The sequence below is a fragment of the Orcinus orca genome, chromosome 2 (assembly GCF_937001465.1).
Source record: "Orcinus orca chromosome 2, mOrcOrc1.1, whole genome shotgun sequence".
Taxonomy (NCBI): Eukaryota; Metazoa; Chordata; class Mammalia; order Artiodactyla; family Delphinidae; genus Orcinus; species Orcinus orca.
In genome coordinates, this window is record NC_064560.1 from 69,605,673 (window position 1) to 69,631,714 (window position 26,042).

At 41.7% G+C, this 26,042-nt stretch overlaps 2 protein-coding genes across 10 annotated transcripts in view; one reads left to right on the forward strand and one right to left on the reverse strand.

The window, feature by feature from the left end:
• The window catches only part of LOC101284329 (growth factor receptor-bound protein 10-like), a 32,589-nt gene extending 27,580 nt beyond the window's left edge, over positions 1-5,009 (reverse strand). Inside the window, 1 exon segment of the mRNA XM_049705844.1 lies at positions 5,005-5,009. Within this exon segment, the coding sequence (XP_049561801.1) occupies positions 5,005-5,009 (5 nt within the window).
• A 10,647-nt stretch (positions 5,010-15,656) lies between these two features.
• The window catches only part of MCTP2 (multiple C2 and transmembrane domain containing 2), a 252,577-nt gene continuing 242,191 nt past the window's right edge, over positions 15,657-26,042 (forward strand). For 7 of the 9 annotated variants that reach the window (XR_007475380.1, XM_004271666.4, XM_049705581.1 and 4 more), the window contains exon 1: positions 15,715-15,847. The gene's annotated coding sequence lies outside the window, so the exon portion shown is untranslated. Of the gene's footprint in view, positions 15,848-16,044; positions 16,180-26,042 lie in introns of those variants that run through there. The other 2 variants (XM_049705578.1, XM_049705580.1) reach the window with 2 other exon arrangements.

Below are 26,042 nucleotides of genomic sequence, written 5' to 3' on the forward strand. Positions count from 1 at the left end.
ACAGCAAACACAACAAAAGCCCATCTATAGATACCACTGAGATTTGTGTTCCATAGTTAAGTTGTAATCCCTGGCAACAAATCCTTGTCATTTGCAAATCCTTGTTCCTCTCCCTCCCCTGGGCTTCAGCCTGTGAGAAGTGGAAGTAGGAGACAGCAGGCTAATGCCAAACTTTATTTATTCAAGTGTATTCCTTTAATATGGGGCATTCACTCTCCTTTAGCATTTGTCCTAAGTGGAAGTAGGCATAGCCTATTTTAACCCACCCATAAAATAAGCAAATAAAAATATATGTTTACTTCTCTTTGTTCCTTATCCCCTCTCAAACTCACCTAAAAATAAAAGAGCTCTGTTTTATATGAAAAGACCCATGCATGCAGAGATTTATTTCCTTAAAATCTGGCATCTCTATAAAGAAAACTGCCTATGTAGAGCCATATAAGAAAAAAAGATAAGACTTAAAAAGAAAGAGGTTATTTTTAGTCCATCGTACGTGTATTTTAGAAAATACCTTTGCCATATGAATTCATGGAGGAGGGTCTGTCTGAGATGTGATCCTTTTATTCTTGAAAAGAGGGCAACAGAAACTTCTATAAAACCTATCAAAAACCACAGGATGAGTCCAGAAGGACTGGGGGAGGCTGAGTCTCTGAGACACAGCTGGGTCTCCTTAATTTTGAAACTTACCTAGGCCTTTTATGTCATTGTGATGGGGCTGTGCCTTTGCGTAAGAAATGCCCTCACGCTCTACAGGGCTTGCCATAGGAGGGGTGAGGCATGACTTAGCAGAGCTTCTTTGCAGATTACTGGAAGCCTGTGTTCCTCCTGCTCTGGGCTGTGCAAGGATAAACCCAGCACCACTTAATAGGGCTGGTGATTTTTCTTGTCCTTTACCGTTTGGAGAAGGATATTGACAGTAGAGCATGCCAGGTCGTTGACTCGTGTACAGTGGAAACTGCCAGAGTGCAGAGCAGAGAACCATATCCACCTCCTAAACTTCGTGCTCTTCATACTAGTGATGAAGTCCTCAAACAAGATCCAAAAGTATTCTTAAAAGTTCTGAGAAATTACAGTACGTTAAAGGTTAACAACACCAGTGATGTCATTTGGATATCATGCACCCTACACTGTACACCTCCTGATAAGATGTGACAATAAAGGTACTTCACCTAGGTGATACTTGTGCCAAAAACAAACAAACAACACCAAAAACAAAAAACAAACAAAAACAGCTAGACCCCAGTCTAATCAAAAGAAAAAAAAAAAAGACCAACCTAGATTGGAGGACATTCTAAGTACACCTGGCCAGTACTCCTCAAGGCTGTCAAGGTCAAAACCAGGAAACTGTCACAGATCAGAGGAGACTGGGAGAAGTGACGGCTAAATGTAGTGTGGTACCCTGGACTAGATCCTGGAACAGAAACAGCCCATTAATGGAAAAATTGATGAAATTTAAACTCTGGAGTTTAGCTGATAGTAAATACCAATGTCAGTTCTTTAACTGTGACAAATGTATCATGGTGTTTTATGACATTACCAATGAGGGAACCAGGATGAAGGGTGTTCAGGAACTCTGTACTATCTTTGAAACTTTTCTGTTAATCTAAAATTACCCTAAAACAGAAAGGTTATTAGAGAAGCTCAAAAATTATTCTGAAAAAGGATGTTTGTACCTTGTTGAAACAAGTATTTAAAAAGAAAATTTATACTGACAAGGATGATGGGTAAATAAATGAAATAGGTAAACTTATCTAAGCATATGATGTTCTTAAATCTTGGCCTTTTTGCTCTAAATTTCATTGTTGGCTTCCAAAAAAAAAAAGTTGGAAAGTCAGGTGAAACTAACAAGTAATTTGAATTAAAAAATGAAAGTCTTTAGAAAAATGTAAGTTCCCAAATCTATGGGACATAAAGAGCTACACAAGGGAAAAGGTAACACTGGATTTTTTTGTGTGCCCCCCACTTGTGCAAACACATATCCAATGTAACACACAGCATATAATTACTGTTTATGCAACTGTCCCATCCATTACACCTTGATTTCCTTGTGAGGCAGTAGTCTATAAATTGAAAAATAGTCTTTAGAATCATCAGATATAGTATAAATAAATCTCAGCTTTCCAACTTACTAGCAGGGGCTCTAAACATTTCTCTAAGCTGTGCTTTAATCAAATTAGGTACTGCTAACTAATCTTCCAAAGTTCCTGGGAGCATTTCACAGGTACTCAATAAATGTTACTATCTTTTTTCATTAAGGTGCAGAGAAAAAGGTGTGTTTCCATGGAAAATTATGCATTGCCTAGAGCAAATCCTTCCAGAAGATCTGATTTTAACCTCTCATTGCCCTTGAACTACTTTATAACTTGATTATTTTTAGATAATTCATAGCAATGCAAAATAATCCTTCTGTATAGTTATGCAAATTAATTCTGTCTTGCGGAGGGACCACTCTCCTCTCTACCTTTGGAAAAGGTGGTTTTGCATCCATTGGCAAATTCATTTCAAGATTCTTTTACTCCATTGTTGGAGGAGGTCATTGAGTGGATGTGACCTCAAGTTGACCCTCGAGCTGGACCTGGGCAAAGAGAGGCTCCTCGTACCTTCCCTGTTTTTGGAATGTACGCTCTGTCCACCTTTCCCACAGTGGGAAACATTTTCAAGGATGTAGCCTTGAGAGAATAAGGTGTTCCTGAGACCATCTGAGTCCCATTAAGGTCTCTATATAAACTTAAAATTCTGGCAGGCAGGTAAGGAGATACTATACTGGTTCTGTAGCCTCCCAAGACAAGCCTCCGGTGTAACTTCTCTTGCTTATTAAAACTGCTAGCGATCTGGTGTAGTCTGCCTCATTCTTCCATCGCTCCCTGCCCTCCGTGTATGGGGTCCAGTTTGCAAACCAACACCCATATAAATTATTTTGTTTTGTTTTCCTCTTTGAACATTTAGCTGTAGCATTTTAGCAGGTTCCTCTCATTAATAAGGGTTTAAATAAAATCTCTGGACATGTTCACTTGACATCTGTATAGGAGTCACAATTTTACCATTTGGGGAAAATTATCCTTTAATAAGGATGTGCATATTATTTTACTCATCTTTGCATTCCCAATGCCTATCCTGATTTAAGATATATAGTAAATGTTCATCAAATAGAATTGACACTGCATTTCAAAAATGCAAGGAAGAAATCTTGCAAACTGAGACGAAATTCAACAAAGACATTGGGCTGCCTACTGAAGGTCTTCATAGAGCTGTAAAGAAGGATGAAACTTCCAATGTAAGGTCAGCACTATTTTCCTGTGGGAGGCAGCTGTGGCCTTATCCATTAAGAGCCAGAACCCAGCCAGTCGTTGCTTAGGAGGAAATGTAGCTACTTTGCGGCTACAGAGCCAGAAGCAATCATTGCCATTTAAAGGATGCTGAGAAGTCTGTAGCGGAGGTAGTTTACCGTTAGCAACAGTAATCCTTAATGCATACCTGCTAACTATCCAAACAGTCAAGGAGCTCATGCTGTCCCCAAAGGCCTATGTGAAGCATTACCCAAAGGTAATGCTTAAGACCAAAGATTTTAGGTTCAGACTGGACTAGGTTCAAACTCCTGAATGTATTGCCTACATGATCATGGGACCGGGAGAGCAATTTGCATGGCAACCTGGGTCAAGCACACAGTATCACTCAATAAAAGTAACTCTTACATTACAATTACTGGAGAACTGAGATAAAGTTGTAATCAGAAATCCCAAGGCAATTCAAAAGAGAAGACGGGATGGAGTATAGTTATTTCATTTGTGATAACATTCTAAAATTGCCTTCATTAATCACCATCATAGTTTAATGATCATTCAGCCCCCTGCCCTCATTTACTACTGGAAAACTGAAGCTGCTGGGAGTTGCTGAGGGGCTTTTCCAAAGTGGCATGTTAAAAGCATATCAGACTTTCTTTTAGAACTTAGACTCCCACCCTCCAGACTCAGAACTCTTTCTGAAATCCTGCACCAACTCCATGTCCCAGCTGGATGGCATCAGGGCAGCTTTCTGCTTCAAACAGCCCATCAGAGCACTTTAAAGAAAAATATAAAAAAGCATGATGCAACTTTGAGTTTAGGAGGACCTGGGTGTCATTAGCAGTGCACCTGAGACCAGCATTCTGAACCTGAGGTTCCTAAAATTTTGCACAAGGTCTCTGACTTTAATGGCTTCAGCTAATTGACTTCTTGGATCCTTGTCAATTAGGTCAACTGTTGTTTTATAAAATTTATTAACTAAGCAATGATACTGGATCATCATGTTCAATAAAATAGGGGGGTATGTTTACCCGTTCATTACAGGATTAAGACTGTAATTTTTCACAAAATTATAGAAATTAAAAATCTGACATTTATATACTTGTTAGCTCACAAAAGACCTTCCTTGGATAGAGGAGCAAAAGAACTAGTCACCTTTTCTTTTCTTCTTTTAGTCTTGCAATTAAGGGTGTGTGTGTGTGTGTGTGTGTGTGTGTGTTTCTGTGTGTGTACGCTTCTCTGTTCAGCATTACAGTAGGTATTTGGGGAATAAAACAGAAAGGAACAACATCTAATCCCTATGAACTAAGAACCTAATAAAGAAACATATACGTCCACAGAAAGGCTTATTCAAACAAGTTCATGGAAACTTTTCTCAGAAAAGCCTCAATCTGGAGACAGTCAGATATCCACTGATAGAATGGATAAACATGTGTGACGTATTTGTGCAATAGAATATATATTACTCAGCAACAAAAGGATTAACTACTGAAACACATGGCAGAGTGGATGAAATCTCATAAACTATGAGTGAAAAAATACCTTTACACAAAAGAGTACAAATGTATCATCCCATTTATTTGATGTTGTAGACCGGGGGTCCCCAACCCTGGTACTGGTCCGCAGCCTGTTAGGAACCAAGCCGCACAGCAGGAGGTGAGCTGTGGGCGAGTGAGCGAAGCTTCATCTGTCGCTCACCATCACTCCCTATCGCTTGCATTACCGCATTACCGCCATTCCCCCTCACCCCCGTCGGTGGAAAAATTGTCTTCCACGAAACCAGTCCCTGGTTCCAACAAGGTTGGGGACCGCTGTATCTAGACAATAGGCAAAACGAATTGGTGATGAACAAAACGGTAGAGCCAAGGCAGCCTGTCTGTGCATGTTTGTGTGTGTGTGTGTAAGCATATGTGTTTGTGTATGCATGTGTGTGAGTGGAGAGGGAAGTACTGACTGGGGAGGGACATGAAGTAATTTTGGAGGGTGAAAGAGATGTCCCATATCTTGGTTGCAGAGATGTACTTATTAATCAAAACTCAGGAAATGGGCTTCCCTGGTGGCGCAGTGGTTGAGAGTCCGCCTGCCCATGCAGGGGACACGGGTTCGTGCCCCGGTCTGGGAGGATCCCACATGCCGCGGAGCGGCTGGGCCCGTGAGCCACGGCCGCTGAGCTTGCGCGTCCGGAGCCTGTGCTCCGCAGCGGGAAAGGCCACAACAGTGAGAGGCCCACGTACCGCAAAAAAAAAAAAAGAAAAGAAAAAAAAAAAAAACTCAGGAAATGTACTCTTAATACTTATACACTTGAATGTATATAAGATTTATATCAAAAGAAAAAATTCTAGTCAAAGTAAAAAGAACTCTAGTTAAAAGTACACATGGCGGGGAATGTGTAAGGATGTCTGCAGTTTATTTTGAAATGTGTCCAAAATTAATGGTCTATGGGCAGAGAGATACAGTTGTTTAGATGTGTCATAAAATGTGTAGTGGAATCCAGGTGGTAGATACACAGGTTTTCATGGTAAGTCTTACAGGTATGTTGTATGTTTGAAATTTTTCATAATAAAATATTGAAAAAAAACAATGAATTTGAGGAAAAAAAGAATTACACAGTATGAGCTTTATCATCTTCATCATCATTATCATCATGATAATATCCAAATATTCAATTTATTGAGAATCTGCTTTGGCTTTGATATATTCAAAATATTTATTACCTTTACACTAGTCTGATGTAGATAGTAATTCCAACACACATAAGGGAAATTAATTTGCTCAAAGTCACTAGCTGATAAGTAGCTGAACTTGAGCTTATAGTTTATACCAGTATTTTCTATTTGTTATTTGTTTATTGTTGTTTTTGTTCTCTATTGCTTATGTATATTGCATAAATCTATTGTTTATGACCACAGTGGGTCAAAAAAACAACTAAGAGTACAAGGTTCTAGAGACTCAAATTTGAAATTTTGTCATTCAGATTATAGGAAACATTGGGTAAACAGAAAAAGGAATGATCAACTTGAGTAATAATTCCATGGAAATATACGGATAAATCAGGACAAAGAGCTAATTTGAAATGAAAATATGCATGACTGATATTAAGTTGCAAATGGCTTTAGAAGTGGTGAAGTCCAATTGTGTAACAGGAGCCACTGGACTGGATTTGGGAAGGAAAGGAACACTGTTAGCCAAAGACAGCTTGACTGTACTGGAGTTACTCATTTGAGTACAGTAATAGAGAACGTGCCACTTCTATAGAAAACTTTTGATGATATATTTCCACCTTTGTTTGGCTTACAAATGAAAGATGCGTGAGTGCTTTGGATCGTGAGTCATATCTTTGATTATCTGCCAGTTACCTTGAAAGGCAAAGTCACTCAGTGACTTCACACTTGGTGGTCAAATTACTTTAGGTTACATTAATCTAGAATGCAATGAGATCTTGTCCAAGTGTCTTGAGAAAAAATCAGCATGTTCTTGGTATATTTCAAAGAGGATAAGAAGCAGGGTCCTGACCTAGAAGTTTTGCTAGGTGTCACTGGGACCTGGAAATGTGCCCGATTGACATTGAAAAGATTGGCCAGTATTCAGAGTGGCAAGCCTTGAGTGAAGTCTGAAAAAAAAAAAAGAACCCTAGTTAAAAGTAAAGATACTATTTAGTAACTGAGGCAAAGATTGATAAGATTTGAGCCCTAGACTCATAAAGGCTTACACTTAAAGAGAGACTATTTCCCATAATGAGACTGTATAGGCTAAGATGTTGCTTCCTTGCTTTTGGCTGAAATTGGATCAACTCAGTGAATCAACACTGATGTCATGGCTATCTGTTCTCTGACTGGGTGCTGATGGACTCTCAGGTTTAAGAAGCTCAACAAACCCTACACAGATTGTTCATCAGACATTTACAAGAGGGCTGGACCCGCTTATCAGAGCAATCAGTAAGATATTCATTGTAACCAAATTGAAAATAATAATAGTAACACAATAAACTTTGGGGTGAAAGTACTAAGAACTTTGATCTGGTCCAATTTCTTCAAGCATTTGACTGATCAAAAAAATGACACTATAATTTGGTGAAGAGTTATCAACTCAGATATTCTGACTCCTAGTGTCAGATTTTTAAACTTTTAGTCCAGTTTCTGGAATTATTCTCAGAGCTTTCTTGGAGACTGTTCTCAGGTTATAATCCTCAATTTGTCTTGAATAAAATTTTCCATAAAAAATGTTTAGTCAAGTTTCTTCTCTTGTATAGAATAAATATCATACAGGTCACTGAGAGGTTATACGTTTGAGATCAAATCAAGTTTCTATAGGACTGTACTTCAGCTTCTGGCCATGATGGAATAAAGGAAACTAGATTTGCTCTCCTATACCTGGAAATAAAAGAACCACCAAAATATATGAAACAACATTTTTCAGGCACTGGACAACGAACAGCACAGTACCATGATCCCTGAGGAAAAGGATATAAATGAGGTAAGCCCTATTATTGTCCCCACTTACCGTCTGGAGAGTTTCCAGGTCACAGCCCAGGGACGGGAGATCAAGCAGAGCCCTGGAGCTTCTCTGATTTAAGGAGAGATTAGGAAGGCCAAGGTGGCCATCATTTACGGGGGGAATTTACAGAGGAAAGATCTATAGGGAAAGAGAGAAAGAGAAAGACAGGAGAGACACAGGGATCTACAAAGGATTCCCTTCGAGCATTTGGCCAAACACTGATTAGCTCATGTGCATAAGGAAACTGCCAAGAACAGGAAAGAACCACCAGAAGGCGTAGGTGGAGCAACCCTTGCAGCTAATACAGGGCCGGGAATAGTCAAGTTCCCCTAAGACAGTAAGGAAAGTTGTCCTAACACATGGGCTAGAATCCTCAGAGAGGATAACTCTAGACTAGAGACTGTTCTGGATCCATCCAACAAAGCTTGAAAAAAAACCCTCAAGGGAATAAACGTATTTCTAAGTAACTCATCTTCATTTCAGAAAAAAGTCCCCAGATATTCAAAGGAATAATATTTTAAAAATTCAGCACTCAACAACATAAAATTCATACTGCATGACATTGAATCAAGATTTATTAGGCATGCAGAGAAGCCAGGGAAAAAACCCCACAATAGATAGGAAAATTAATCAACAGGAAAAAAACCAGAAATGAAACAGAAGATAAGGATTAGAAGTAGGATAAAACAGTATTATTAATATACGCTCTACATTCAACAAAGTAGCAGAAAGCATGATAATAAGAAACATAAAAGGCATACAAAAGATGAAAATACAAATTCTCAAGATGAAATATAAAATGTCTGTGATGAAAAATACATTGGATAGAATTTACAGCAGATAAGACAATTGCAGGGAAAAAAATTAATTAGCCTGACCATATAGAAATGGAAACTATCCAAAATGAAACATACAGAGAATAGAAGCCTAAAGAAGAAAGAAATGAACAGATCATTTGTGAGCTGTGGGAGAATATTAAGTGGCCTCATATGAATGGAACGGGTGTTCCAAAAAAAAAAGAAATAGGGTCATAAAAATGTTTTAAGAAATAATGACTGAAAAATTTTCATCATATCCAAATTTGATGACAACTATAACTTTCAAGTTGAAGAATCTCAACAAACCCTAGATAGATTATTCATCGGACACTTACTGTATATTTGTTGTGCTAATTAGGCGCGATAGGCAGCCTCTGAATTTATAACTTGGCTTCCTGGTGTTCATGCCCTTGTGTAATCTCCTCCCCCTGTATATGTGATGAACTTTTGTATCTAATGTAGAGAGCGTGGCAGAAGTGATGAGATGTCATTTCCAAGACTAGGTTATAAAACGATGATGGTTTCCATCTTGGTCTGTTTCTTTCTCTGTTTGATTACCAGTTGCCATGACAGGGGTACACACAGCTACCAGGGAGTAGCTCATATGGCGAGGGATTATGGTCTGCCCACAACCATGTGAGTGAGTGTTGAAGGAAATTCTCCAGCCCCATTTCAGCCTTGAGGGGACTGCATCCCTGGCAGACAGCCTGACTGCAGCCTCATGAGAGATCCTGAACCAGAAACACCTGTCTAAGCCACATCAGGATTCCTGTCCTATAGAAGCTCTGCAAAAATAAATGTCTTGCTTTCAGCCACTGAGTTTTGGGGTAATTCGTTACACATCGATAGATAACTAATATATTGTGTATATATACGAATTGGAAATAAAATCTTATATTCTATAGATTATCCTCACACAAAGTAGATATTCCAGAAATATCTGTGAAACAAATGAATGTTTGAAAGATAAGACAGGTACCCAAAATAACTATTTTATAAAGATAGAGGCAATTGTTGTTTTTCTTTTTTTTTAATATAAATTTATTTTATTTATTTTTGGCTGTTGGGTCTTTGTTGCTGTGTGCGGGCTTTCTCTAGTTGTGGCGAGCAGGGGCTACTCGTTGCGGTGTGCGGGCTTCTCATTGCAGTGCTTCTCTTGTTGCGGAACACGGGCTCTAGGTGTATGGGCTTCAGTAGTCGTGGCGCACGGGCTTAGTTGCTCTGCGGCATGTGGGATCTTCGCGGACCAGGTCTCAAACCTGTGTCCTGCATGACACAGGTCACAGGTCATAGTAGTTCAAACTAACCTGCATGAGCAGGCGGATTCTTAACCACTGCGCCACCAGTGAAGCCCCGAGGCAATTGTTCCTGATTGAAGCATTACAAGATTGATAAGGATATTGCTATGCGAGTTCTCGGGAGAGAGGGATTGCTTTGGGTTGAGAAATGAGGGGATTCTTTACAGAGGAGATAATATTTTATGTGAGCTTTGAGGGGGATAGAATTTGGCCACAAGGAGTCTAAGACTCAGAGGGAAAGAATCAGTCAGGTAATAGGAGAGATGGGGAATCAAGGGGTCTGTATAGGAAACCATGAGCAGAATGTTGTGTTAGCAAATGAGAAAAAGACATTGATGGAACAATGCTTTATTGATGGAAAGATGCTTTATTGTACACAGATAATTGTAACTTCCATCTTGGGCTCATGTTATAAAGATACTGCATGTTAACAAAAAACATTAATTCTTGCAAAGAACTCTTTTATTTATTTATTTTTTTTTTTGCGGTACGCGGGCCTCTCACTGTTGTGGCCTCTCCCGCTGCGGAGCACAGGCTCTGGACGCGCAGGCTCAGCGGCCATGGCTCACGGGCCCAGCTGCTCCGCGGCATGTGGGATCCTCCTGGACAGTGGCATGAACCCGTGTCCCCTGCATCGGCCGGCGGACTCTCAACCACTGCCCCACCAGGGAAGCCCCGAACTCTCTTCCTTTTAAATGATCTAAAATATATTTTGTGTTGAACCAGATAGGGTTTTATCCTTCCCGTTCTTCATTTTAAAATCAACATAATAGTAGTTCAAACTAAGCAAAGCTATTTTTCAAAAGAAGTCCTTTATAGAATGTATAATTTTTTAGTATAGTTAGGTATTTCCCAATAATAAAAAAAAGAGTTAACACCTGTATACTGGAAACTAAGAAATTAGTTTTGAGATCAAATTTCTTACTGTTTTATTCTCTATTTTGGGCCCAGATTTTTTCAGGAAGTGGCAACAATAGTCATTCTATAGATGTACCTAAAACATCAGTAAAGCAGGTAATTGTATACCAAGCCAGCTTGAAAATAGTGTTATTATGCACGTAATAAAGCCCCATGTGTTTCCTAAGTACTCTTCAATCCATTCATTAGTGATTCTGTATTTTCTTTGTAGGTCATCATAAAAGCCAGTAATTGGAGGCTGAATTAAAACTTAATTCAAATTATATGTCCCAGGAGGTCACAAAGACAGACTGGAGGCTTCAAGTCCAAAACTTGTTAATGTCTTCAACCAAAAGTGTTGTTATTATTTCTCTCTATGTATCTATATTTAAATTTTCTGATTACTTGAGTGAACAATTATGGAAATATTGCTGAGCAGGTCTGGCTTCATTCCCTGAATTGATCTTCTCTTGCCTGTTGAGTATGGGTTCATCCCAGTACTGTGAGCTAGGCTTCACCCATCAGGATCTCCTTTCTCAGCCCTTGGGGCTGCGTGGAGTCACCGCTCCTGCTAATTCTCTTATATATTTTCTACCTGGTCTCCTGCACCTGACGCTGTACTTTACTCCCTGGGCCCTGCAGGTGCTGCTGTCAGAGACTTTTCCCTCTGAAAATCTGTCCTACTTATTTGTTTACATATCTTTTCCCACAGCAAAATGTGAATCCCTGGAGGGCAGAAGCTATCATATTTTATTTATCTTATATCCACAGTGTTTATCTTAGAGCTTGGATACATTGTTGATCGGGGACACAAATGGCTACCTGGCATCTGGCCACCTGCATGCTTTGGCCAGCAGAGAAGTTAACAAGAATAGAATTTGAATGCCTTTAGGTGGGCATGTGCTCTGCATGTTTTGACAGTCTCTATTTTCTTGAATGTGGCCACAGTCACACATTGATCTCACCAGCCTGGCCCCTGTAAGCATCCTAGTGTGTGGCCCTGGGTGTCGCTGCTCAGTGGACGTTATGCAGACAAATGTGTCGATGGATGTACATCTTATTGCATGGAAAAATCAATTATTATCTTAATACCCTGGACTTGAAAATTCCTTTCGTTTCATCTCAGACTTAGGACAGTAAGTTAGAAAAATATAACTCTATTATACAACATACGAAAAAGCATTTCTGAACATTTGACAGAGATAGGTCACCCTAAGCATCCTCACAGTCAAATTAGAGAGGAAAACAAATTCACTTGAGTTACTTATGGAACCCAGAGGATGCAAACAGACTGCTGTGGGAAAGTCTAGATTAGCATTCCTGAGATGATGGACAACTTCTAGCTTGATCACTGTAATTTTAAAAACAATGACCCTGACTAACATTTTCAGTGTAAATTCAACAACCCACTTCTCAGGGCTGATCCTGAGATGCTCTTCACTATCACCAGTAGAAACACAGTACAGCACATTCTAGAAAAGTGATTCCACAGGGAGCCACAGCAATGATGTACAGTGTGAAATGCATTCCTGATCTGGTTTACTTTGGAAGAAGGTCTAAGCACTTAGCTAGATGGATGGAATTCACATCACCAGACATGTTGGTGATAAGCGAGAACCCTTGAGCCAGGTCAAGCTTCACCTGAAAGCGGTAAATTTGGGTCTGCTTAACCCATCAGATGAACAGGGGATTAAAGCTTTTAAGATTTACCCTCCATGTCTCTAATAATTATAACTTTTTAAAAGCAACTATTAGCACATGTTCATCCTGGTCATAGAAATTCTCACTTGTAGAAAGCATAATATCCATAAAAGTGTAATTTTTAGCAACTTAGTACCTGTGCATATTTCTAGCTAATCCGCTTGTATTAAATATATGCTTAGGTATTTTAAATAATTTGCTACATAGGATTATTATTAATAAGACAATTAAATACTTGGTTTCCAAAGAAAGGTTTTATAATAAGTCTTCTTTCTGAGTAATTAGAAAGTAACACTCCTTTTCTGTTGGGGCCACTCCTTTGTTCAAGAAACTGAAACCCTACTAGCCACCTGCAGGAAAACACACATCTAGTTAAGTGGCAGAGCTGGGGTCTGGTGTGAGTCACTAAATTTGGTCTCTCCACAACTGCCACTATAAAAAGGGAATATGCTTTCTATAATCTGCCATGACAATTAAAAGATGGGAAAAAAAATCCCTAACCAAGTAAATATAATGACAAAGCCTATTTGCACTGATAATAAAAGAAATGCCGTTTTCTCAATGCCACGTAACAAAGTACACATGCTTCTTCCTTACAGCGCACACTAAACATTTGCCACGTGACTCATGAACTAAATTTTGCCTTAACCATGGCATTGGTTTCACCTCCTAATAGTTCCAGATTTATGTTTATATCTCAATTGATTTTCTACTTTAGCTTTTATTGGCCCAAAAATGATAAGAAGCACTAATGAAGATGAGATATGCTAGGTGCCAAGCCCTTAATACCTTCGTTAGCAGAACTCAGAAACCTTTTTCTTGGACATCCAAGGGAGTGGTACTCCCAAGATTAGCCTTGAGTCCTTCAATTCGAGCTGGACTGGTCTGACTGCCTGGCCAGCTCTGCTAGGATGACACAAGGAGGTCTGTCCTGATTTCCTAGGACCAGAAAGGAGCTGGAGTTCTTGCTCCTCTGCACTTACAGACACGTTTTCTCTCTTTTACAGAAGACTCCTTTAATCCCCTGAGCAGAGATTTCAGGTGACTACAAACATTGTAACTTGTCCTGTTTAACTTGCTCTGACTCATTTAAACAGGCACCACAGTTGCTAATATACCTCTATGGCAGTGCTTCTGAAGGCACAACAGGTACATTGGCTGTGACAGCAAAAAAGCACATCGGACCCCTAGAAGACACATCTGCCATTTCAAATTTTAAACATTGAAATTATTAGATTGCCACACAACCAAGCATATGTTCAATTATCATATTGACAATAGGGTTGTTTCTTCAGAGGCCAAATATCTCGTTGCTCATGTGAATTAAGAAGGCGAGACAGCGAAGACCACCTATGATAAATGCAGGAGATTCTTTTTTTTAAATAAAGTAACAATTATGACGTCATTGACAGTGCCCATAAGACTTGGTTCAAACCCTTTTTAAATGTAACAACAGTGTATTGAAAATTTATCAGCCACCTATATGAGTCTAGCTGCTGTTCTAAGTGCTGCTTGTGGTTATACAGTGAAGTTAAACTGGTTAAAGCAACAATATTGTTCCCTGGGTGGAACATATTACAAAGAAGCAGGTAACATGTCTGGGCAATTAAAAAAAACAAACAAACAAGGAAGATGGACAGAAGAAGGTATTGTCATGAGAGGGAGGAGAGGAGGTATGAGCTTAGATTTCTGTGATCTTTCGATGTTTCACTTTCTGCAGCATTTAATGACTGAAAAATGCTGTTAGTCATTTGCAACCTGCGGTTAGGCTGCAGGACCCACAGAACAGGAACTCCACTGCGGCAGGAGTTAGAAGCAAAAAGCTTTTTTGTGTGGGTTCATTTACTATTTTAATTCAGTTGTATCCTTAGTCGGCTTTAAAGGTCTGGTTGCTATTTCTCCTACCCAATGCTCCTCCTCTTTTTTTGCTGCTTTATTTTCCCTGTTACCTCTGTTCTCTCAGGTAGGGGATGTAGCAGGAGGGAGAGCACAGTGGAAAAAAGCCCAGATTTGCCATTTACCTCCAGTTTCTCTGATTCTACTAATTTATGTAAATTAATTATTTCTCAGAATCTGTGCAACAGCTTATTATTTTAATCCCAGGTTTTTTTGTTTTTGTTTTGTTTTTGTTTTTTGGGGGAGGGGAGAGTTGAAATTCAGAGACATTAAGTGAAGTAGCTGGTTTAACACAATTACCTACAGAACGGCCTAGCAGGTCTGTCCAACACTCAATTAGCGGGTTTCTTTAACTCTCTTGTATCTAATTTCAAAGCTGTTTCGTGGCGGGGGATGGGGTGGGGTGGTGTCTTGTGAGTTCCTGACCTCCCAGAGGGCAGGGATCTTACCAGAACATCTCCTTTTAAAGCGCCCAACGCCTTGCAGGGCACAGACTCGGTGCCCAGTAGATGCAGGCTCATTAATAGATGAGAAAAAAAAGTGACCGGGCAGAGATAAGCAGTAAATAAAGTGCAAGATTATAGCGGGAAAAGAAGAAAAAGGAAGGAAGAAAAAAAAAATTAAGGGAAAGGAACAAAAGCAAGTGTTTACTGAATGCCTTAGTGCCAGTTATCGCACTTAGTCTCTCTTTAAGGGACTCTTTGAGTGTTCCGGCAGCTCGCTGGGCACGAATGTCACCTAATCTTTAGAAATGAGGAACTTAGCCTCAGAAACGGGGTTTCACCCACAATCGCGCGCACGTGGCACAGGTTTCATGGCTTGCCTGCCTCTGGTACCTCTTGCCAGGGTCAGGGTGGTAAAAACGGAGGCTGTTCCCTTCCCATTGATCCTTAAGGGAGCGAAGGGAACAAGGTGCGTGCCTCTGCGCAATAGCGAAGACAAGTGATTAATTAAGCAATTACAACTTTGCCAACCACACTTATCCACACTTTGTTCTTACTCTGAACTAAATCGTGAAGAAACTCAACTCTTTTAGTCACTGCCAGACTTTTTGGACACATCTTCCTTTTCCTGTGACTCAACCCAGACGAAGGAGTTGCGGGTAACCTCTTTCTCGTCACCCAGCCATTACCCGGAATCCAGCGGCGGCCCCTTCTCTCAGCAGCCGCCGGAGCTTCCCGCTGCGGCGTCAGCGCCGGGTCGGGTGGGACGGGGCCCCAAAGTGACGCGCGGCCGCCTCCTCCGCCTGGAGGCTGGGCAGGCTCTCGGGGCAGCTGGAGGCGTGGCCGGTAAGAGGCGGGGCCGAGGAAGTCTGGCTGCCTCAGGAGATGCGCCCGCTCTCGCCGCGTCTCGGCGGCTCCTGGCGCGTGCAAGCGGCTACGGCAGCGGCGGCGACGGGGCCCGCGCAGGTGAGCGGCGTGCGCCGGCCTCTCTTCATCCCCTGGGACGCGGCCTCGGACTGGTGAGGGCGGTGCGGGGTTCACCTGGCCGCGAGCGCGGGCGGAGCACCGGGTCGCCGGTGGCTCTCTCCTTTGGGGGGTGGAGGGGTGTCCGCTGCCAACAGAACCGGGGACTTGGGGAACCTGACCGACCGGGAAGGGAATTCAGTGGAGCTGCTAATTCCGGAGCTGCCGGTTCAGTCAGAAAGGTATGTCGAGGACCGGAGTGCTGGAGGGCGCACCGGGGGAGGGCAGCCTGCCCTAGGATTTCTTTGCATTTTAAAGGACCTTCATTAGGTCTCCTTGGGTCGCAGCGGAGTTTGTCACTGCCACCTCCGGGACTCTTTGTGCAGAGGTCAGTCCCTCACTTGGGTGGGATTGGATGCGCTCCCTTCGTGAAGACCCGGAGAGTCCGCTTCGGTTCCTTGCGCGGACATTTGCTCACCCCCCCACGAGAGTTGAAAGCCTTCTGATAATTGTGTAGGTTCCAGAGTGTCTTGTCACATTAAAAAGTATATATGTATATCGTGATGGTGGTGGCGACCTTGAGAGGCAATTGCTTCCGCAATTAGTTCCCCAGTGCACTGTCCATTTGTTAAGCAAATGGTGCGTTGATGGCTTTTAAATATGGTTGGGTTTCCATGAAGTGGATTAGAATGTCTGAATGAACTTATGCGCGCTGTGTGAAGGTTTCACCTGTGTCTAGGTGCTTACCTGAGTCTGTTCTAGAAGTTCCATCGGCATCGGGAACTTAAAGTTACCAAACAGCCTCCCGGTGAACCTGGGGACTCTAGAAAACCTGTTTCATCGACACACCGAATCACAAACAGGTCTATGGATTGCGATTTCCATTAGCGTTCAGTTTTTGCTTGGGTCAGCAGCATTTCAATTTAACTGATATTTGTTGCACGCCTGTTAAGGGGGGGATCTCTATGAGGGCCAGGCTGGTGTGCTGTGTGGTAGCACAGGTGTGGATACAAAAGGGAATTTTAGGGCAGTCGTTTCTCACAGGGGGGTGTTTAGAAAGAGAGCAGTGGCACGTGGTGCTTTTGTCTTTACGGTGCCTCTTTGATCTCTGGTAATAAGCATTTTAAATGCAGGGAAAATGAAAATCTTTGGAGAATATTTATCATTAGCCTGGTCTCTCATCCAGAGTGACAAGGATTATCCAAAACCATCCTTAAACTAAGGTTGGTAAGAATCAACTCTGTGCCAAGCACCATGCTGGTCACTTTACTTAAAAACTTGCATAAAATATACAAAGTAGGTGTTACTTCCTCTGTACAGATGAGAAACTGAGGCAGGGAAGAATCCAGGAATTTGTGCACAGTAACTGGTGGACCTGGGAGTTGAGTGTGGATATTTCTGAGTGCAGAACCCATGCTTTTTCACTATTCCAAGTTACTGTGAGACAGATAGTGTAAATCTGCAGATTTAATGGAAATAATACTTCAAATTTATGTTCACAAAACAATCCACGTCCTGAGAGTTAAAGTAACCACCATGAATAAAACGAGCATTGTTTGTTTTCATTTTCCTTGTTAAACTGAAACCAATCTGGGACAAGAAGATGGACAGCTATTTTAAAAAATATAAAATTTATTATGTATCTTCCTTAACATATTTTTAAGGACCTAATATAGCCAAGTTGGGCAAAGTAGTAAAACTTTATATGTATTCCTTGTGTATTACACTTTGAAGTATCCACTAATATTCATATTATTCATATGCTGAAGTATCAGCTAATTTTCTTATCCATGTGCTTTAACATATTTCATCTTAATTTCCTTTTATAGCTTACAGGTGAATAGAGGCCACCTTTGTCACCTAGAAAAGACTGTGTGTGTGTATAAATCTATACTCATGAATATTTATTTGAAAAGATATATATAGTTTTCCTTAAATCTATCTCTAGAAGTGTAAGTATGTCAACGTGCTTATTTAGGAAGGAATCCTAAAATTCCAGTTTAGTCTTTTGAGTAAATGAGCCATAACAGCTCAACTGACGGTTTCTTTAAGTGCATGTAAACCACACAAGTGATTTTTCAAATTAAAATTATTATACTGTGTAGAATGAGAATGAAAATAGTACTTAGAATTTTAAATAATATTTCCTGACATGGAGAACACTTGCTCTCTGAAAACCTTCCTTATAACTGTTGGTAATTACACACAAAAATTGAGGAGTTTCGTATTGAAATTATCTTCAGGTGTTGAAGAAAGTGTTTTTTGTTGAAGAAAGGCTTTTTGCCTCTGTTGGGAGGATCAGGTAGATATTCTGCCTGGATCGTGCTTGGCACATTTGTTTTTCCCTCTATCTTCATTTGACAGAGAAATCGACAAGACACCTTGAACTTCTTTCTAAAAGCATTTGAAATCCTGCCTAGCAGGTGTTTATAAAAGTGTGCTTGACTTGGTTAAGATGCTTTAATGAAGGGGCAGGGTGTGTAATGATTTAGAGAAATTCACAGAAGAGCCGAAGGGCCAAGGGGCAGTGTGTGCATGAGGTGTGAAACGGGCAGATCCAGATTTTGGGAGACCTGAAAGGTAAACAATATGGGTCTCCTTGTGAAGAAAAATAATACAAAATTAGCTATGAAAGTGAATGCCTATTTAGAATGGAAAAAGGAATTGTAGCCGTTTGCTGGAGATTGCTATCTCTTTCTGCAGAGATCTTTTTGGGTCATTTACCAGAAACGCTTGCATAAAAATGCTTCCTAGAAAAAAAAAAAAAATTGCTTCCTGATTGTAACCTTCTCTCTGAGAACACTCAGCATTTCCCAGCGGCTTGTAGCACTCGTTGGCCCATGCCAGTGAGAGTCCAGAAAATGAAGCTCCGTTACCTTCAAAGAGTGGGAGCGACAGTTGTGGTTGGAGGCAAAGGACCAATGGTCCACTGAGCAGAAAAGCTGCCGACTGGGGTGGAGGAGATCCTGGGCTCATTGGGGTCTCAGGGCACTTCATGTCCAGTGAACAGTTCTGAGAGGAAGGCCCCTGATGATGTCTAAGACCTTCCAGTTTGGTTGGTTCTCCAGGGATGCCTTCGACTGTTGGCCGTCCCAGCTTTCATTCTATGGTACCGTTTATCGAGGGTTTTCTATGTCCCATGCACTGGGTAAGGCCGGGTTCTGATTGCCAGGGAGCACCTGGTCTCTTGGAGCTGATGTCATTGATGATAGTACAGTGTTGGTGCCAGCACAGAGGTCTTGATGCTTGAGCTGAGTTGGGAGTTGTGGGTGGAGATACTGAGATGGAAGAGTCCGGGAAGGGCAGTCTAGGGATGTGGAGGGCCATAGAAAGCCTTGGAGGTTTGGACCCACACACTGTCCTCCACTGATGCAGGGAGGCCCCTTAGTATTTTTCCACATGTCTTTCCAAACCAAGCAGCACCCACGCACCTGAGATTAACTTGTTAAAAATGTGTGTTCTCAGGCCCCATCCCAGGCCCCCTGAATCAGAAGCTCTGTGTCTCTGGCACAGCAATCTGTGTTTTAAGAAGCCTTCCAGATGATTCCGGTGTATGCTATAAAGTTTGAGAACCATTGCTTGTAGTGTTTAAGAGAACTGGTAGGGCATAGAATCCCTTGGGAAGATGAAAGGAGAGGAGGAAGATTGGTACTAAGGCTAATATATTATTATTGTAGTATAACTTACCTTACTATCACTGACATTTATGGAGCACTTAGATGGTGCCAGGCATTGTGATTAAGAAATATTAACTCTCTTAATCATCATTACGACCCCAGAGAGAGAGCTGTTATCACTCTATTTATTTATTTATTTACTTAGGCTCTTCCTTTTTTTTATTGATTTACAATGCTGTGTTAGTTTCTGATGTATAGCAGAGTGATTCAGTTGTACATATATATACATATTCTTTTCCATTATGGTTTATTGCAGGATATTGAGTATAGCTCCCTGTGCTATACAGTAGGACCTTGTTGTTTACCTGTTTTTTTCCCCTTGGGCTATTTCTAATCTGCCTTTCTGTTAATTGTTGCCTTTTCCTGAGGTCCTGTCCACTTTTGAGATGGACATGAAGATCACTCCATTTAAATGAGAGAAAACTAAGGCACAGAGAGACAAAGGTGTTGTCCCAGGTCACATGATTGGAAAGCAGTTCAGCCAGGATTCAGGCACAGGCAGTGTGGTTCCAGCGCCCATCTTCCCTCTCTGGGAAGGTCTGGGAGAGTTTCCATCACTGTTGTTGTTTTGTGTTGGCCTTGTGGGAGAGGTCTGGAAGGCAGGCCTGGAACTGCTTGGAATGGCCCATGGAATTTGCTGACCACTTGGGGTTAGCAAGTTTTTCTTTAGGGACAGATTGCCAGATGAGAGAGGAAGAATGTTACTGTCATTCACTCCAAGTGCAAATTTTGAGAATTTCATAAGTAAATGGATATGATTGTATATATATGATTACATAACATGGAGCACCTCTTTCCCCAGTATGATGATGGGCTTACATGGATTTCCCCAGGGGATGATTGTGGAAGGTGGCCTTGTTTCGGAATACTAGGATTTGATCAGGATATTAGCACAGGGACCTCTCTTCTAAAGGCCAACCCCCCTCCCCAGGCCACAGAGGACTTGAAGATGATGGTGTGTTTGTTCATCATGTCCTGGAAGGTATCTAGAAGAACTGTACTTTGCATTTTCAGTTTTCTTTTCTTTCTGAAAAAAATCATTCTCCACAATTCTGTACATTTTATCATGGAATAGCTCCATCTTGCTAGGCAGCATGTAAAGAATATATAGCTTTAGATATGAGTACATGTGTCTGTGTAGAATGATGGTTTGCTTTTGGGTGTGAGCCTCAGATTACTAATTCTTACGATCTCGGAGAGACAGCAGTGAGCTGTCCTGAAGAGAGATCTTAGTTTCCTGCCCAGAACCTGGACCTGGGTAGCCTGGATGAAAACCAGGAATCCTAGCCACCAGACCACCTAGAAGCAAAGTGGCCCTGGCTCTTACCCCCACTGAAAGCAAGAATGTTTCAAGGAGGCATAAACTGTAAAAACAGGTGCAAAGTTTATTATTAGAGACACAGCATAATGTATGGGAGAGCACACAGAGAAACAGTTTATTTATTTAAGTTAGAAGCAAGGCAGAAATATACACCCAGAGAGAAAGGGTATGGGCGTCCTGTCTAATGAGGAGGAGAGCAGTAAAGAGGTGATTTAAATCCCTTATATAGGACAGTTCTTTCAGGTCTTTGTTTACCTTTGGGCAATTATTTTGTTTCCTTTCCCACATCTGACTTGTTCTAGGACCCTCCCCAACATGTGTGCACATCTTTTTTTTATTTTGTAATATATAAATTTATTTTATTTTTGGCTGTGTTGGGTCTTCGTTGCTGCGCATGGGCTTTTCTCTAGTTGCGGCGACTGGGGGCTACTCTTCGTTGCAGTACACGGGCTTCTCATTGAGGTGGCTTCTCTTGTTGTGGAGCACCGGCTCTAGGCGTGCGGGCTTCAGTAGTTGTGGCACTTGGGCTCAGTAGTTGTGACTTGTGGGCTCTAGAGTGCAGGCTCAGTAGTTGTGGCCCACGGGCTTAGTTGCTTTACCGTATGTGGGATCTTCCCGGACCAGGGCTCGAACCCGTGTCCCCTGCATTGGCAGACGGATTCTTAACCACTGCGCCACCAGGGAAGCCCCAATGTGCACATCGTTTTGCTAAGATGGATTTCACTGCAGAGGCCTGTGGGTGCATGTCCACACTCACTATGGGGTGGTGCTCCTCCGTTTTTGAACCCCAAGGAGGCTTCCTGTGCGTGTGTAGACAGGGAAGTTTCCCTTGACCTCAGGTCATCTCATCTTTTTACTTCAGCAGAGCTCAGCTTCTGCCACTAGCTTTGTCCTTGGAGTGTCTGGGTGAGAACAAAGCTTCAGTTTTACTCCACTTAACAAACATCAGCTGTCCGGCCCAGGGGCCCATCTGTCTCCTACCTCATTTACTTCGTCTCCAGAGACAAATACTTAGACAAACATTAATCTGAGTTATGGCAAGCAGTAGAATGCAATTCTGAGAGTACTGGCTGTCTCACTCGTGCGTTCATTCATTCATGTGGTCATTTTCGCTTGCTTGGTTGTGCTAAGCATTCATGTTAGGCACTCGAAGGAAATGCAGTGGTGATGAGCCAGATGTGGTCCCTACGGACTAGGAATGGAAAACTTGCTCTGCGATGTTACAGGTGAACAGAGTTAGATGCCCTAATTCTGGCAGTGAGTTGTCAAGAGAGGAGTTAAGATGTTACCATAGTTCAGGACTGAGGTTATAGGACTTAGTGTAAGGCAGTAGGGAAGCAGAGGTGTGGAAGGATCTGAGAGAGATCTGGGAGGTCACAGAGGTGACCAGGTGGATGTGGGTGGCGAGAGAGAGATTGCTTGGGGCTGAGGTTTGTGTCTTGGGCCCCCAGGTTGGTGCCGGTAACACAAGTCAGGACTAGAGAAGACGGTTTTCTAGAGAATAATCGTGAGTTTCGTGGATGTTGTGAGTTTGAAATGTGTGGATGACTCCAAGGTAGAGATTTGGGTAGACTGATAGAATAATGCAGCTAATCAGAGAACTGAATAATTCAGTGGGGGGAGTACTATCAGCAGCTGAAAAATGCTGTCTCCCAAGCAGTGTGGTAAGTGAGAAGCAGGTCGCGGAGGAAATGTGGGCATTTCCCCTGAGTAGGCAGGATAGCAATGCACTCCAATTCCTTTGACGTGAAAAGATGAAAAAGGTTTACTTCTACACTTTCTTCAGAGGGTGGAGATGAATCCTCCACTCTGGCCTTTGCGAGTTTGACAGCCTGAGCTCTGGCCCATGGGAGGAGGCCCTCAGTGTGGAAAGCAGGCCAGGCAGGAGAGTGACAAGGGGCTTGCGGAAAGCTGGTCTTCAGATTTTGAGCCCATCTTATTGTCACAAGTTAAAATGCCTTACCATCTTTCCTCATAATTTGTTATGTTGTATTATTAAAAACACTCATTTGTGTATCATGTTTATGGTAAATGAATCATATCATGTAGATTGGCCATATGTGTACACACACATACATACACACAGATACACACACATATACACATACATGTGTGCGTACACATATGCATACATATAGGTAGATAGTACATACCATGTAGATTGGCCAGGGCTGTTTTGTAGCTGCTACCGATACAGATGTTACAAGATTCATTTGTATAGAAGATACAGGTTTTCTTAGGTGCTCAGAGTTAAGCTGATGGCTTGTTTAAAACATGTGTTAGAAAGTACCTGAAATACATAAATATTTGTTCTTTTATCCAAAAGCTATTAATTGTGTATTATGCATGCTATGTGCTAGAGTTTTCCTTGTGAATAAAGCAGAGAGCTCTGTCTCCTTAGAGCCTAGCGGGGAAGTCAGACAGCTTGACAGGTGAGTACAATGAAGTGTGCTGTTAGTTAAGGATAAAGGCACAGTGGGTGGTAGGAGTTAAGTAGTGAAGGACACCTCCAGGGGCAGGGCTGCCAGTGCTTAGCAGAAAGGATGGGCAGGTACCTCAGCCAGGAAGAAGATTTGGAAGGATCAGAGAGGTTGTTTTGAGAAACGGATGGATGCTTTTGAGGAACTGAAAGTTTAGAATAGCCTGTTTTGTCCATTAAAAGTCAGCTAATAAAAGAGAATGTTCATGAGAGCTGTGAATTGATCAGGAAAACCCGAAAGAAAGTATTCAACTTTTTTTTTTTACATCTTTATTGGAGTATAATTGCTTTACCATGGTGTGTTAGTTTCTGCTCTATAACAAAGTGAATCAGCTATACATATGTTCCCATATCTCTTCCCTCTTGTGTCTCCCTCCCTCCCACCCTCCCTATCCCACCCTTCCAGGAGGTCACAAAGCACCGAGCTGACCTCCCTGTGCTATGCGGCTGCTTCCCACTAGCTATCTACCTTACGTTTGGTAGTGTATATATGTCCATGCCACTCTCTCGCTTTGTCACAGCTTACCCTTCCCCCTCCCCATATCCTCAAGTCCATTCTCTAGTAGGTCTGTGTCTTTATTCCCATCTTACCCCTAGGTTCTTCATGAACTTTTTTTTTTCCCCTTAAATTCCATATCAACTTTTATCTGTGTGACTGTGACCATGTTCAGATCCAAGAAGCAAAACCCAAAAAACCCACAAAAAACAAACAAAACAACCACTCCTCCCCCGCAAAACCCAAACCAAACTAGAAACAAACAAATATAATGATTGTGTAATACTTTTTGGTTGTGAGGAGGACTATTTTTAGCATTATGAAAGATGTTGAGGGTTAGTCTGAGAACTTAGGTAGTATGTCAGAAAAGAACATTGCATTACCTGAACAATAGCTAACATTATTGCTATGATAGTCTTGCCTAATGTGAAAGATTATATATAAATATATAAAATTAGCTTAGCTTTCTACGTTTGTAGTTTGGAAATGCCTTTAGGGTCAGCCCTTTCACCTCCTGATGGCCCTTCATGAACCACCTGGGGCCCAGAGATGCTGGAAGCTTCTTTACCCTCATACGTTGGTAACAAAATCTGTCCAATCTGTCAGGTAAAATGTATCTGTTACTTTTTATTTATTTATTTATTTATTTATTATTATTATTTTTTGTGGTACGCGGGCCTCTCACTGTTGTGGCCTCTCCCGTTGCGGAGCACGGGCTCCGGACGCACAGGCTCAGCAGCCATGGCTCACGGGCCCAGCCGCTCCGCAGCATGTGGGATCTTCCCGGACCGGGGCACGAACCCGTGTCGCCTGCATCGGCAGGCGGACTCTCAACCACTGCGCCACCAGGGAAGCCCTGTATCTGTTACTTTTTGTCCTATAGTTTCTTGTCTGTTGCTGGACCAGGCTCCGTAATTCACTATCTCCATCTTCTCAGACACTTTACCCCCATTTTCCTTATCTCCTCTTCTATTTGTCATGCACTTTCTACATAGTTTAGTGTTTTGGATCTTGTTAGGAATCCTTGGCACAAGTTGCCTTCAGCATTTTAGGCCTGTCGAAACAGAATTTCTCTGACATTTCTTTCACTCTCTTTAATCTCAGGTGAGCTGGCACAGAGATACTTAGCTTTAGCCAAAAATGAGAAAGAAGGCTTTCAGGAAGTTTCCTGTGTTAATATTTGAAAAAGAAGACATAGCAGAGCTGAAGAGGTACATGAGGAATTGTTCTTAAATGTTTTAAATATTTTAAAAACACACACACACAAAAGTTTAAACACAGAGGCGTGGCCCTGGTCATAATAACAGATTAGTATTCAGTTGCTTTATTAACTACTATCTTTCCAACTTCCAGTCTTGTGTCATTTCTAGCTTTGTCACCATGTGCTCAAGATCCTAAATCACTCATTTATTGCTTAGTTTTGGGGTTCAATCGCCAATATGTGCCATTTCATTGATAGTGTTTTTTTCCTTTAATGAAAGGAGTTTTTGGCTTTTCCTAGTTTCCAGGTCGTACAGGCTCAGCTGCGATTTACTTCGTTTAGTGTGCTAGCTGCCTGCCACTGCTGAGCTTCTGTTAGGTGGGAGCATTATCTTATTTACTCTAATCCTTTCAGGGACCCTCCTAGGTAGGAGTCATCCCCTTTTAATAGAAGAAAACAGTGAGACTCAGAGAAGCCCGATAACTTGTTCAGGGTTACACAATTGGATGGAATTTTAGTTTTTTTCCTACTCTTCCATTCCAGCCAGTGCTATTTCAACCATTCCACTCTGCCTTGCTTCCCAGTGAAGCTGTTTAACCACAAGACCAGAGAATCTACAAGACCTGTTCCAAATAAGATTCCAGGAATTTCCCTGCAGCCTGGGGTTGGAAGCAGCTGCTCTGCGCCTTCCCAGGGTGAAGGCATAGTTGAAACCTTTCACCTTTCACATCGGCGAAGCCCTGGAATCCTGCTAGACCCTCTTCTGGACATGGATTTGGCATGGTCTTGATAAATATATTGCTTTAGAGCAGTTTCATGCCCAAAGATTGTAATGAATACATGAAGCTGGATATTCTGGAAAGGTCTCTCTCCTTTATCTGACCCAAGTGATGCATAAAACACGTAATTGTTGTAATAGATTTGCGGAGCAAAGCAGGTGGTCCCTTCCATCTAAACACCATGCGTAATTCCCTAGTGTTCACAGGAGAGCTACCTCACAGTGTTTTTGTGTTTTTAAATTGATGTAAGCTTTTAAGTACATGCAGATGTTGACATTTCAAAATCCAAGTAAAATTC